Below are 14,393 nucleotides of genomic sequence, written 5' to 3'. Positions count from 1 at the left end.
TGTTTTTAAATAAGAAAAAAGTACTATAACTCTGCACCGCGTTAAGCCTCCCGTTTGCTGACACCATGTTATTTTCTGATCACCAGCAACTGGATGAAAGTGAACTAATGTTTGCAGAGTTTGAACAATGTGAGGCCTGTGTGTGCCGAGTGGCCTACTTTACTCTGACCCACATACTCTCCATGTTCACTCCACAGACCCTGTATCTACACCATAAAAACACTTCTATGGTTGAGTTTCTTGGAGAAGCGTCGAGAGTTATTTACGTACATTACAGTGATGTAGTCTGCCTACAATCTGCATTCAACTGTCTAGAGTTAAAAAATGTGAATCTGGATTTCATCGAGCACACTGACCGACAGCAGAGAGTCTGTAACAGTAGAAGAAGAACTGATAAGACCTGTGTGTGTGTGTGTGTGTGTGTGTGTGTGTGTGTGTGTGTGTGTGTGTGTGTGTGTGTGTGTGTGTGTGTGTGTGACCTTCAGGTGCTATAAACAGCCTGTGCCTGTCAGCAGCCTCGGGGTGCTGCAGCTGAAGCTCCACACGTTAAGTTCACGCACATTTTTCCTGTACAGATCACCTGAGAAACAGCCATTTTTACCTTCTTTACAGGTGAAGGTGCACAGGTGAAGGTGCACAGGTGAAGGTGCACAGTCCAACAGCTGGATTATGAATATTTTTGTTAATTATTGAAATAGTTATTTATTTGGAACCTGTTGTTCTTTAGCGTCGCTTCCAAGTCATTTTGAGATTTTAGTAGCCATCTCTTTTAGCCATTTAGTTTCCGTTCTAAGTGGTTTTGAGTCTTTCAAATCTCGTTTAAGTCAATTAGCATCTCTTAAGTTGATGAGCATCTCTTTGTGGTCTTTAAGCACTTGTTTCAAGTTTTTTATGGTTTTGTAGTTGTTTTGTGTCTACATGTACTCGTTTCAAATCTTTAATAGTCATTTTGCATTACTTTGTTTTTTCATTGTGTCTTTTTCTGGTGGTTTTGCTCCTCTCTTATACCTCATTCACACCAACGCAACTCCGGTTCAAGCTCCGTGCTAGAGCTTTTCAGGTTCAGAACCGGTTCTTTGGTTTAGCTCCGGCTCTTTTCACACCGCCCAGAGTCCATCTGGTGCTGCGTCATTGCGTCATCGTTTGCGTCATGACGTAACCGTTTGCGTGCCTGCTTCATAGAGCCAAACCGCGAGGAAACCCCTCACAGCTGACAACAACAACAACAATGGCCGATTGTGCTCCAGCTTCCTCTGTACCTCTTCAGAAGACCAGATTCCCAGTAGGTAGCTGGTCTCTTCAGTGGACCACTGCTGCTTGTTACGTTTCTCCATCGTTGTGTACAAGCTGGATAAAACGCGGGCTTCTTGTTGTTGTTCAGGAGTTGATCCCGCCCCTGCCCCCGCCTCGACGTAAGCGTGACGTATGCGGTGCTTTTGCTCTAGCCGGACCATTTTTTGGTGCTTGAAACGAACCGGATTCTGGAGCTAAGAGGCTGCTCCGCTGCGGTGTGAAGAGGAAAACCAGGTGCTTTTCCAGCTCCAGCTCCGAACCGGCCCTGAAACACCGTTGGTGTGAATGAGGTATTAGTCTTTTTCAGTATTTTTGTGTTGGTTTTGTGTACTTTCATCGTTGTTTTGCGTCTCTTTTAATAATAATATTGCATCAGTAGTTTGTTTTCTTTGTGGTTGCTTAAAGGTAGGGACACACCAAGCTGACACCATAGAACTCACACAGACGGACCCGACTGTCGCCTCACGTCTCCTGCGTCTTGGCCAACAGTCGCACTGGAACACACCGCAAAAACTTCAGCCGACGGCCAAGTAGCACGTACGAACTGCGCATGCGTGAGTGGCAATAACTCTCCTTACCAGCAGGTGGCGGTAGTGTGTATTCGTCATTCAAAAGAGGCAAGAACCGGAAGACAGACTGCGTGATAACCGAGAGAAGAAGAACAGACTGCATGATATAAACAAACAACAAATAGCATTCAATTTTCACTCTACAGCGAGAAGCTCATGGGGCTTTCCCGAACCTGTGTCAAGAGCTGGAGTTAAATGAAATCTCAGATTTGCCTTCTTAGTAGTTTGTTTGGGTCCCTCACTTCCGTTTCGCTTCTCATGCACTGATTCGCTAGCTGAACAGCCAATCAGAGTGATTTATTTCACTGACAGCCTTTGGCCGATTGCCTGTCGAATCGGTAGGTGTTGGCACGGCCGAAAAGACACGACGGTGCGGGACATACCAATCTGAGTAGGGCGACAGGACGCTCATCGTCGGCCTGACATCCATCGACGGCTAAAATCGGCTTGGTGTGTCCGGGGCTTTACATCTCTTTTTTCATTTGCATCCCTTGGTGGTTGTTTAGCATCTCTTGGAAGATTTTTTTTATCTCCTTGTGGTCATTTTTCTATTTCTTTTGGGTTTGTCTGATAAACTTACGCGCAAGAAATATCACTTGAAACTAAAGCTGTGACCTTTAAGCCTGAAAAATCTTCTATTCTTCCTGGTAAAGGATGCAGAGCCGCTGGCCTCTTGCACCCATGAAGGAAGATATACTGAAAACAGTTATAATCTTGCAAAGTGATGACGAAGTAAAATATACATAATCTACCAGATCAGTCCTGCAGCTCAGTGTCTCTCTCTCTGTTGCACGGTGGATCTTATTTGGGGTTTCCCGATGCTGTGAAAGCATTTGGGTTCTCCTGACCTGTAACAGGATGCAGGTGGGGGGGGGGGGGGGGGGGGGGGGTGGGCTGAGTCAGCTCCATGTGTTACAGCAGCAGCTCGGCTTTCACACAGACTGTAAAACTTTATATAAGCAGCTCTGAGCCACGCAGAGACTACCAGGGGGGTAAAGAGTACTCAGGTCTTTAACGTAAAGCAGTAATACTACAGTCAAATGTCACAAATACTTGCTACTTCCCTGGTTTCCTGCCCTGAAAAAAAAATGCATCAATATCAAAATGCTGATAATCATTGACATATCACAAAAAGTGAACATATAAATCCCCACAGCTTTTAGTATACAATTTTTTATTTTCTTCTACGAAAAAAAAGGGTTACAATTATAAAAATAAATAATATTTTGTTGGTTGTCATCAGGACTGAAGTTGATATAAAGATTTAAGTCAGTAGAAGTGGAAAATAATATTCATATGCAATCATTACTTTGCAGTTTTTGTATATATTTTTCCTCTTAAAACTTTTTTTTTATTGTTAAGCACAAATTAAATAAGATTTTCACTGCAGGACTTTTACTGGGGACACAGTATTTCTACACTGGGTTATTAGTACTTGTACAAAAGCAAAGTAAAAGTACTCGTCAATTGGCCAATTTCATAATAATATAGTTTTATATAATTGGATTAAAATGATTAATTGTTAATGTGTTTATCATGTCACTGTTATGCTGGTAAAACTGGATCTCACTTCAATAGCCCTATATTCGCATACTACTTAAACATACTTTATGGATTGTTTCAGTTTTATTTACTTCTCTTTTCTTTTTGGTTGATGTTGTTTTATGTTGCCAGTGTATTTGCTGGCCTTGTGGAAAAAAGAGAATATAAATGAAATGTCTCTTCTTCCCCCTGTTTTTGATCCTCCTGCTCAGCTGACATTTATATTCGCTCTGCTGGATAAATGTCAGTCTGCTTTATTGCAGAGGTAATACAATGGGAAAGACACATAAAGAATATCATACAGCCAGTCAGAGACGCAAACCCAGAGACCGCAAATGTCCCACTGAGTTCACAAGTGGGAAAAGGGACTCTAAAAGACAAAGTGTGTGGGGAAACTTTAAAGGTCACCTATCGTGCTATTTTTAGGCAACAGCATAGGTCTCAGACATATACAAATATATAAAAAACATGTCTATGAAGTGTTTTGCTCAAAATACCAAACAGATCACCCATTCTAGCCATGCCTCATATCCCTCTATTTCACTTCCTGTTTCAAAAGTGCTGATTTGGGTATAAAGCTTGACAAATAAAAAATAGATCAAATAAAGAAGCAGGGGACTGAGCTCATGCGGGACCCGGCAGCTACTGTCTAAACTAAATGCTGCCGTGATGAAACGCCATATCATGGATTATCAAGGATCTGAAACAGTCTGGAGCTCAAAGGCTTTCTCTCTTGCCGGTTATACCACAAGGTGAGTTCCTTTTTACTTCCTGCTTCTTCACACACATGCTCTCCAGTACAGGTTAGCTCTGAGTGTTAGCGATGCTAATGTAAACACCGACCATATTACGTCCAAAACAGTCGGGCATTGTTTCTGATAGCAACGTTTCTGATTGGGCCGTGGGTCCACATTTCAGATATTACGTCATATCGGACGCAAATCTGGATCAGCTCCGCTGTTCCCCGTTTTTAGAGATTTGGGTACGGAGGAAAAGAGAGAGGGTTTTATTTTCTGACGCTGCGTGAGCAGCACGGCAGGGCCCAGGAGGTGAACTGGGACCTCTCCAAGTAGCAGTCCACACTCCATATTTTAGGTCTGGTCGGGGACTTGAACCGGTGACCCTACAGCTCCCTGTCCAAGCCCCTACTGACTGAGCCACTGCCGGTATTTACTTTACATGTGTTTCATCATTTAAATTAATGCTACAGGACCTTCTTGTTTGAGGAGCTTAATGTGAAAGTATAAGTCTGTTGTTATTTTATACTTTTCTTATCATCAACAAATCCCACATTTAGAGGTAAACACCAATGTGTTAGATCGTCTGTGAATATCGTCTGTTGCCCATTGGTTCCTACTAAGACATACATCTTTAAAAACGGAATATATTTTCATCAAACAAAATATTTTCTGTGGCGGATTAATCCACATGTTTTTGTAAGTATTTGGTTCTCAATCATTGCCAAAATCTGAAAAATCTAATATTTTACAAATGTAGTTTCAAATCATCGATAATAAATTCCTAAAAAGTAATAAAGGACTGTTTGTTGAAGTAAATGGGATTTAATGTTTGTTTTTTCATGTGGTATCAAACTGCTATCAAGAGTTTGAGAGTTCATTTCTGATTTTGTGACATAGTAAGAAAAAATAAGGTTTAAAACAGTTAAATGATTGTCCTTTTTAAGTGTTTTTCATTGGGTTATTATGACACAGTAAATGCATATAACACTTTCAGTTCATTTGTTTTACTTGAGGCATTTTATATCTTCCATATGTTCCTGCTGGGAGGTTTTCAGATCATTAATATGAAGATTTTGCATCAGCGGATTTGCAGATCTAACCTAAAGCAAAATGACAACCATGCAGGAATTAACCGATAAAAAAACGGAACATCTTCATATATTTCAGCGTGCCTCTACACCCCCCTTCACACAGAGTAAACCTGACTTCCTGTTGACTCTGAGACTCTGATTAAGCAGCAGATTGATTTATCCTCATTAATCCCGCAGTTTCTCCGCTGCTCGCTCAACCTGCTGCTCCAACCTCTAAACCCAGGAAACAATGAACCCCTGAGCCCAGAGGCATGATGGGGAAAAAAGTGCTACTCAACTGGCTTTAAACCAGTCCTTTATTAGTATATAAGTGCTTTGTTAGTCATTTTATCGCTCGAAGTGGAGTCGAAAGAGATGAGTTTTCAGTCAGCGCCCGAAGATGTGTTTCTGCTGTCCTGATTTCAATGGGGAGCTCATTCCACCATTTTGGAAACAGGATAGCAAACCCACGTGTTTTTGCTGATGGGAACTTGGGTCCCTCGCTCATACACCAATTCTCTGACAGACGGCAGAAAACGCAGCGTTAATCCAACTCAGATGCTGCCAGATTATCACCACATGGAGATACTGCATTAGAAATGTGTACTTTTGTCAGATTCAAAGTGTTTGCAAAAGTTAGGAAACCCGCTTAAATATATATACATTCTAAAAGTATATATTTTATTTTTACGGGTATTTCATCAACATTCCATGTAAATATTGCTATATTTTAAGTAAATAAAAGTATTTTTTTTGTGGTATTTTTCTTACAATTGATCTTTTTTGACTGTTTATGTTTGCACCAAATACACCATGGCAAAGTCCTCGTATATACTTGTTACTGATTCTGATTAAATTGTGTTTGTTAAATGTCCTCCATATGTTTCATATCATTGTTATTCATCTTGTAGTTCATTATTACTTTTCATAACATCCAATTCTGTAAATACTTTATAGGGAAAGCAGATGTATGTGTGTCCAGCACGCTTTACACTAAACAACAAAGTGCAGGAGCAATCTCAGGAAGATAAGAGTGTGGATAATTCAAATAAACTAAATAAATGTATTTGGGACACATGTTCAGGTCGTAAACAAGCATGGGACACTGTGAAGCCCACACACAGACAGAGAGGAAACTCCTCGTCAGCTGTTCCAGAAGGACTACTGTCAGTGTGTGTGTGTGTGTGTGTGGTGTGTGTGTGTGTGTGTGTGTGTGTGTGTGTGTGTGTGTGTGTGTGTGTGTGTGTGTGTGTGTGTGAACAGCTGCTGGGTGTCATTGTCTGGGTTCAGTGTGACAGTCAGCCAAAAGTCTCAAAGCAGAACCTGTGCATCTCAAAAGTCCTGCCCTCTAATTCCACTCTGCAGCGATAAAGAGTCATGAAGATCTGCATTAGGGCTGCACAACATATCGTATTGTCATCATCTACCACATGTGCTAAAGTCACACATACAGTACAGGACGTGTCAAGTAAAGCAAATTAATAGTACTTTTTGCGCCGCTTGATACAAACAGGACAGCTTCATCAACTTATCAAACAACCAAAACAGGTCTTGCTACTCGTCAAGTTATCTGAGAATGAACACAAGAGCAGGAAACTTTGGATATTTCAAATGTGGAGAATATTTTGATCTCGACACAAAAGAGGAATTTTTATCATCTGGTTAAAATTCCTGTATTTTTTCATATTGCAACAACAGCTTTGGACTATTTCATGCAGCCATAACCTGCATCCACAGATCTGGACAGCAGTGAGAAGATGTTTAATGCAACGGAGGTCTAAACAGGAAACAAGCTCTCTGTCGCTGAGAGGCAGCTCGCAGAATAATCCAACAAGCCGCCAAATGAAGCTCAGTGTAAGTTCAACCAGGAAGACTGTCTTCACTCTTCATTTACTATTTCCACGTTACTACTCTCTCTCCTCTCAATAAGTGATCGGGGGCGTCACTCCCCAGCTTAACCAATCACTTCGCTCTATTCTCACAAGCCTATCATAGCGCTCCGCTAAACCGTTTAAATCTGCTCTCCCCCTTTGACAATTGTCATTTCAGGTGACTCGACGCAACACTCCTCCACCCCTTTTCACCTCCTGTCCCTCTGAATCCAGGGTCAAGCTAAGCCCCTCCCCTTCAGACCGACCCCAACTATCCATTCACCACCACCAGTGTCTAGACCCCGGGGGTTTCATCGGATCGGTTCTACCCACCCGAATGCTACTCCTGCACAACGGGGCCTAATCACCATTACATTCATTTGTGTATCACTGGCACTTACATCAAAACTCCTGATTGAACAAGGAGAAGGTCAAAGGTCAATAATGACACATCCTGAGGACACATGCAGCAGATTCACAGAGAGAGAGAAGGCAGTGAAACTAAAGCCAGATCCAGTTTTAGGCTCTCTGCTGTCAGCCTCTCTGACAAACCCCGGCAGCCGTCATGCTGTCGGGGGGAGCAGCTCTCACCCTGGAGTTTCATGTGATTATACGTCAACAAAAAGTCACTTATTATCTTTAAACCCATCGTGACATAACGGTAAAAGGTGGAATCTAACAGCAAAAAGAAATCATGAACACCAGAAAAACTTCCAGATTCCCAGAGCAAAGACTTAAAGGGGCCTTAGTCTGCTATTTCAGGTGTATATATGTAGTGTCTCTACTGTGACTTGTCTCCATGCTTTAATGTTCAAAAAGCTCTTTATTTTTCTCATACTGTCTGTGCTGCAGCACCTCTTTTCACCCTCTGTCTGAAACCAGAGCCTAGTCTGCTCTGATTGGTTAGCTGGCCGGCTCTGTTGTGATTGGTCAACCGCTTAGAGATGTCCCGCCCTTTAGCCTATAGCCTACATAGTGATATCACAATGTTACAGAAGTAAACAAAGGAGTCCAATGGAGGCGTTTTAGGGTGGGGGGGGGGGGGGGTTCGACTGTTTTGATGAAGTTCCCTCATCAAAACAGTCGAACCGTCTTTCTTTTCTTAAAAATGATGAACCAACATTATGTTAAAATATTGTTTGAAGTAACAAGAATCTCAAATTAAGTTTTATTTCAATAAGAAACCAGTTGAGATATTTAGATTGATGTCACTGGTTTTATGTAACATGTATGTTGTTTTAATTAGCGGGTCCTGTAATGCGAGCCTCTGTCCGACATAAGTTTAACGATTTTAACAACTTTTTCAAATATTTTAATTCATTTTAAGGGTGACTTTGAAGGATTCCTCAATTGTTAACCAAACAACACAATACATTCACAAAAGAGTTTTTCCACAGTTGAATATATAATATCACTTAAGGAAGTTAAAACCATTTTGCTTGATTGTAAAATCACCATAGTACTTTTGACTAATATCTGATAATGTCCATACCTCTACTGTATTACACATTACCCAATACTGTATTATACATCAGTTTAATATCTCACTAATCATATATGTGTAAATACGCTTTGATTGTTAGATGCTTGGTTGCATTTGGTTGTCTCTGTGCAATGACACAAATGTAATTTAAGTGTTTCTTACCCTGGAGATGGTGAGGGGCATGTTGAAGTCCTTGCCCCCCTGCAGTCTGAAGCCCCAGGGCCCGGGGCCGGGGAGCGTCACTGTGTAGCAGCTCATTCTTAAAAAGATCCTCCCAAAAATGTACGCTTAAACCTTTAAAAAGTGTTCAAAACCCCACAGCTGCTGGAGTGACGGGAGGGCAGCGGGGAGCCTCTGAAATCAGAAACAAAAAAATGAAAAAACTGATTAAAATGAAAGAAGAAATGACATGTAATAATAAATGAGTTGAAATGCAACAAACCGAGACGGCGAGAGCGAGGAGACAGAAGAGGACTCGGCTGGAGCCAAAGTGACAGCCTAAGAATAACCACAGATAGCACTGTTGCATTATGGGGGGGGTGGAGGGGTGAGGCGGGGTGAGGCAGGGGTGTGAGTGTGTGTAGGGGGGGGGGGGGGGGGGTTGGACTTATATGGTGTGAAAGGGGACACCCGGTATGCTAGACTCGCCGTGATTCACCGGGGCTAATATAGACCCAGCAGATTCTTCTAGACTCACCCCCTCCCTCCTTCCCTCGACCCCTTGTACCCTCACCCCGTCGTACCCCCCCTCTCCTCCCCCACTCCCAGGGTCTCCCTCGGACCCAATCAGGGGCGATGCCAGGAAACGTCTCATTAACTCCGTGGTGATAAAAGATTAAACCTAAAGGCCAGCAGTGAAGTGTCTCCAGCAGCTGAAGGTCAGCAGCAGATGGTTCAGATCCTGCATCAAAATGTCATATTTCACTGATGTAGTGCCCTGCAGCAAGGCAGCAAACCACTCTACAGGTGTGCATGATGTGCAGACTATTGGTTTTTGTTTCACTTAGGAAACACAAGGAAGGCCAGTTGTTTTTCTTTATGTATGTTGACATGGGTAATGCTGCTTATAATAAGTCCATCCATCCATCCATCTTCTCCCGCTTATCCGTGGTCGGGTCGCGGAGGTAGCAGTTCCAGCAGAGAGCCCCAAACGTTCCTTTCCCTGGCGACATCAACCAGCTCTGACTGGGGGATCCCGAGGCGCTCCCATGAGGCCAGCGAAGAGATATAATCGCTCCACCTGGTCCTAGGTCTACCCCTCGGTCTCCTCCCATCCTTACTAGGTGCCCGAACCACCTCAACTGGCTCCTTTCGACACGAAGGAGGAGCGGTTCAACTCCGAGTCCCTCCCGGATGACCGAACTTCTCACCTTATCCCTAAGGGAGACACCAGCCACCCTGTGGAGAAAACCCATCTCGACCGCTTGTATCCGCGATCTCGTTCTTTCGGTCATGACCCATCCTTCATGACCATAGGTGAGGGTAGGAACGAAAATGGCCCGGTAGACAGAGAGCTTTGCCTTCTGGCTCAGCTCCCTTTTCGTCACAGCGCTGCGGTAAAGCGACTTAATAAGTGCCAAACCAAATGTTGACTATAAATGCAACAAAAAAAATGTCTTTAGAACAAAAGCAATCAAATGAATTGTCATTTTGATTATAATAGCAGTTGTTAATATCAACTTTGATTGTTTTTGTTATTATTATTTGTAAATGAATGGTGTTAGGAACGCCAGGGACGAGAAACAAATATGGCGACAGGATAAATATATTTCAAATATAAAAATATGTTTGGATTGCATTTAGATTTAAGAATAATTCTTACCGTATACAACTTTGCACGAACCCTGGATACTTGTCTTCACTTTGCTTCAGCAAGTAGTCTGCAGTGATCAAATTGAATCACTGTTTTGTGTTTATAACCTGACACAAATTACGATTTAAGATCGTTAATTAATCAATCTCAAAATGTATTTCAGTTTGAGATGATCTACATTAAAGATAACTAGCTTAACGAAATACTCTGTTGCTTTAAAAAAAAGTCAGTTTTTCAAATATAAAACATAATTTTCCTATAAAACAAAAAGGCATGTGGAGGCGCAGTGGGTTGTGCGTAGGTGTTCGGATCAGGGGGTCACAGGTTCAAACCCCACTGCAGTCAGCATGTCGTTGTGTCCCTGGGCAAGACACCCCAGATTGCTCCTGTGGGGATTGCCCACAGTATTGAGTATGTAAGTCGCTTTGGATAAAAGCGTCTAACAAGTAACATGTCATGTAAAAACGGAAAAAAGTCAAATGTTCTCAGGCTTTTCCTAAAACAGCTGCTCAATGTATTTTTTTACCAAACAGAGAGGAGGAAACAGAGCATCTGTTAGGGACTATTTTCAGCGGCAGATGAATCCACATTTGGTGCTGGAGTGAGTATTTCTGGCAGTAGGGAGGTGTGTGTGGGATTTAGTGAAAACAAAGTGTGTGTTCATGGTGAGGAAGGGGCAGGGTTTGACTGTGAAGACTTTTCATTATCTTATTCTAAAATGGAGCAACTGTCATGAAATCTAATTAGCCCCAGAATAAATAAAGTATTAAACTACTGCTCGATATAAAACAAGAGCGGTTGTTTTTAAATAATAATTACAGTCTGACACGTTGCATTAACAGCAGCTTGTTTCTGTATGCCGAGGTAATGCTTTTATTTTGACAGGTGCCAACAACAGGTGAGAATTCACACACACACACACACACACACACACACACACACACACACACACACACACACACACACACACACACACACACACACACACACACACACACACACACACACACACACACACACACACACACACACACACACACACACCACACACACACACACACACACACACACACACACACACCACACACACACACACACACACACACACACACACACACACACACACACACACACACACACACACACACACACACACACACACACACACACACACACACCACACACACACACACACACACACACACACACACACACACACACACACACACAGTATGTAATGGTTATAGGAAAATGTTCTGTGTTATATACTATAGAATGTACTCAGTTACATCTACATTACCCACAACCCCTCTTTTTGTTGCAGTTGGACTCTACCTTTGTCTTATTATGTTTTCTTTGGAGTAAACAGAACTTAGAAGATAGTGAATGTTTAGAAAATGTTGATAATTTATAATATTACAAATAATCATAACTTAATAATAATAATAATCAACTTCATGAAGCAATGTCCAAACTATAGTAATATTTCTATTCGTTTGTCAAACTTTAAAACTTTTTTTTATTGTCACTCGCACCATAAAACCATGGTGAAAGAGAACGGTATTACAATCAAGGATTTTTTTGTATTTGATTAGTGCCTTATTTTCAGTTTAACCTCAATTTATTAAATAAAAGTGCAGTCTCTTCGGAGGGCACTCTGCCCCTGAGCTGAGACTGACAGGCTGCTCTGGACTCAGCCTTATATCAGCCGCTAACTTTAGACGCTTTGTCACAGAGAGGAATCTGATGCAGAGCGTTCGCAGGGACCAACACACCAATACACTCTCAAACACGATTTAGTTTCAAATATGTTAAGTTCCTCCTGTTTGCTAGCTGCAATACTTAAGTACGAAACTTAAGTACAATGTTGAGGTACTTTTACTTTACCTAAATATAAGTCGCGTTCACACCGCAGTACTTTTCCCACAAAGGTTCATCAGAACTTAGTTCATGAGAACTAAAGAGTTCTCATGAACTAAGTACAGATCGCGTTCACAACGGAATAAATTCCTGGGGAAGGATTAGGCAAATGAAGCCACTGACGTCACTTTACTGGCAGGCCGCAAACAACTTCACGGCGTATACTGCCACCCGGAGTCCCTGGCCGGAAGTCCCCGGAGTTGGGGAAGGCTTCAGTAGAAGATGCTGGGACTCCCAGCAGCTTCTACTGAAGCCTTCCGAGTAAATCGCCAGAACGCCGACACCTCCTCTTCTCCACCGCTCCCATGTTTTATTTTGTGTTGCCATAAATTAGTCTCTCTGCGTTTCTGCGCTGGGCTAATGCTAATAATGCTAATGTGAGGATATTCAAATGGCGGCTTCACAAAACTTTTTGGGAGTTTTACGGGCCGTGGTTTGCAATCCGCCCAGCCAATCAGACATAGGAACCTTTTTCTCCCACGAAAGTACCTGCTCTCTCGCAGGGACTGAAAAGGGGGTAAAAAGGTTCTCATGAACTAAGTTCTAGTTCCGGCTCTTTTTGATGTGAACGCGACATTTCGGAACTATATCGGAACTAAAGTGGGAAAAGTACTGCGGTGTGAACGCGGCTATAGTCTTGTACATTAATACTGACCACTTTTTATTTGTTTATTGCTACTAGTTTTTAAGAATATTTTCCTTAATTACTATGACTTTATTTGTGTTTTTTAGATTGAGATTTTATAAAAAAGACCACTTAATAAAATACAATGCATTATTATAATTGAAATCTTCCCAATTGTTTATGAAGTTGAAAATATATAATAAAATAAATAATAACAAAAATAAAACATATTTTAAAAAGGTCTCCTATCGTGCAAAATGCACTTTTTGATGTTTTTTATACATAAATATGTGTCCCCGGTGCGTCGGGGACCTCACGCGGCGTCAGAAAATAAAACCCTTTCTCTTTTCCTCCGTACCCAAATATTTTAAAAACGGGGGTACAACGAGCAGATACAGATTTGCTGCCAAAATGACGTAATTTCGGATGGTGGACCCACAGAGAGTTGCTATCAGAAAACTGTGTATCATATGGTATGAAAACACTTTGATTATGAGAAAGTAAGCAGAAAATAAGAGACAACATATACACTGTGTGTACAGCTCCTTATGACAACAATTTACTAATGTGCTCTCTACTAAATCTAGTTTTGATCCTTTGAAACCTAATTTTGCTGAAGTCTGATTGGGACTAATATTAGATCAAAATGATAACTGTCGGTGCAACCCAATATTGTTTTCAGTTCATGACATTTGTAGATTTACATTTAAAGATCAGAGTCAACTGGATGGCACGATGCGAGTTATTCACAGCCACATGAGGAGGGTGTTAGTGTGTGTGTGTTAGTGTGTGTGTGTGTGTGGTATTTGTATCTCTCTGCATTAACAACACATAACTGACCTCAGAGCATGTGTGAATAGTTTGTCATTTTAAACAGCTTCTTAATAGAGAGACTTGTTCAATTAAAGGTCAGTTCAGTCTCTGAGTGTGTGTGTGTGTGTGTGTGTGTGTGTGTGTGTGTGTGTGTGTGTGTGTGTGTGTGTGTGTGTGTGTGTGTGTGTGTATATGAGTGTGTGTGTATGTGTGTGTGTGTATATGTGAGTGTGTGTGTGTGTGTTAGACATAGACAATTTTGCACGTTTCTGCTAAAACTTCCAATTCCAAAAACTAAATATCGAACGAGATATAAATAACATTTTTGATTTGTATTGGAATTTCCCTTGCAGGTTCATCTGTTTTGGGATTTTTTCCCATACTATATTGTACGTTTTTTTTTTACATTTATGTGTTATAATTTATTTTACCTGCTTTATTGTATTTATAATTGATTCAATATCTAAAACCATGTGTACACTATGCACCACGACATCAAAGCTAATTTCTTGAAATGAAAAACCTGTTTCAGAAAAAAAGTGATTCTGATTCTAAGGTATAAAATGTGTCTTAAAACCACATTGTTGTTGTTTTTTTTATACATTCTTATAATAATATTTGATTTAGGAAAGTTCCTTATTATACATAAACTGG

At 41.3% G+C, this 14,393-nt stretch overlaps 1 protein-coding gene across 1 annotated transcript in view; it reads right to left on the bottom strand.

The window, feature by feature from the left end:
- Positions 1-9,102, bottom strand: part of LOC117553448 (LIM domain-binding protein 3-like) — a 40,247-nt gene extending 31,145 nt beyond the window's left edge. The window contains exons 1-2 of the mRNA XM_034227376.1: positions 9,011-9,102; positions 8,731-8,922 (exon numbers count right to left, since the gene is read on the bottom strand). Of these exons, the coding sequence (XP_034083267.1) occupies positions 8,731-8,826 (96 nt within the window). The 5' untranslated portion in view covers positions 8,827-8,922; positions 9,011-9,102. The remainder of the gene's footprint in view (positions 1-8,730; positions 8,923-9,010) is intronic.
- Between the last annotated feature and the right edge of the window lie 5,291 nt (positions 9,103-14,393).

The sequence above is a fragment of the Gymnodraco acuticeps genome, unplaced genomic scaffold, assembly GCF_902827175.1.
Source record: "Gymnodraco acuticeps unplaced genomic scaffold, fGymAcu1.1, whole genome shotgun sequence".
Taxonomy (NCBI): domain Eukaryota; kingdom Metazoa; phylum Chordata; class Actinopteri; order Perciformes; family Bathydraconidae; genus Gymnodraco; species Gymnodraco acuticeps.
This window is presented reverse-complemented; position numbering and strand designations above follow the sequence as displayed.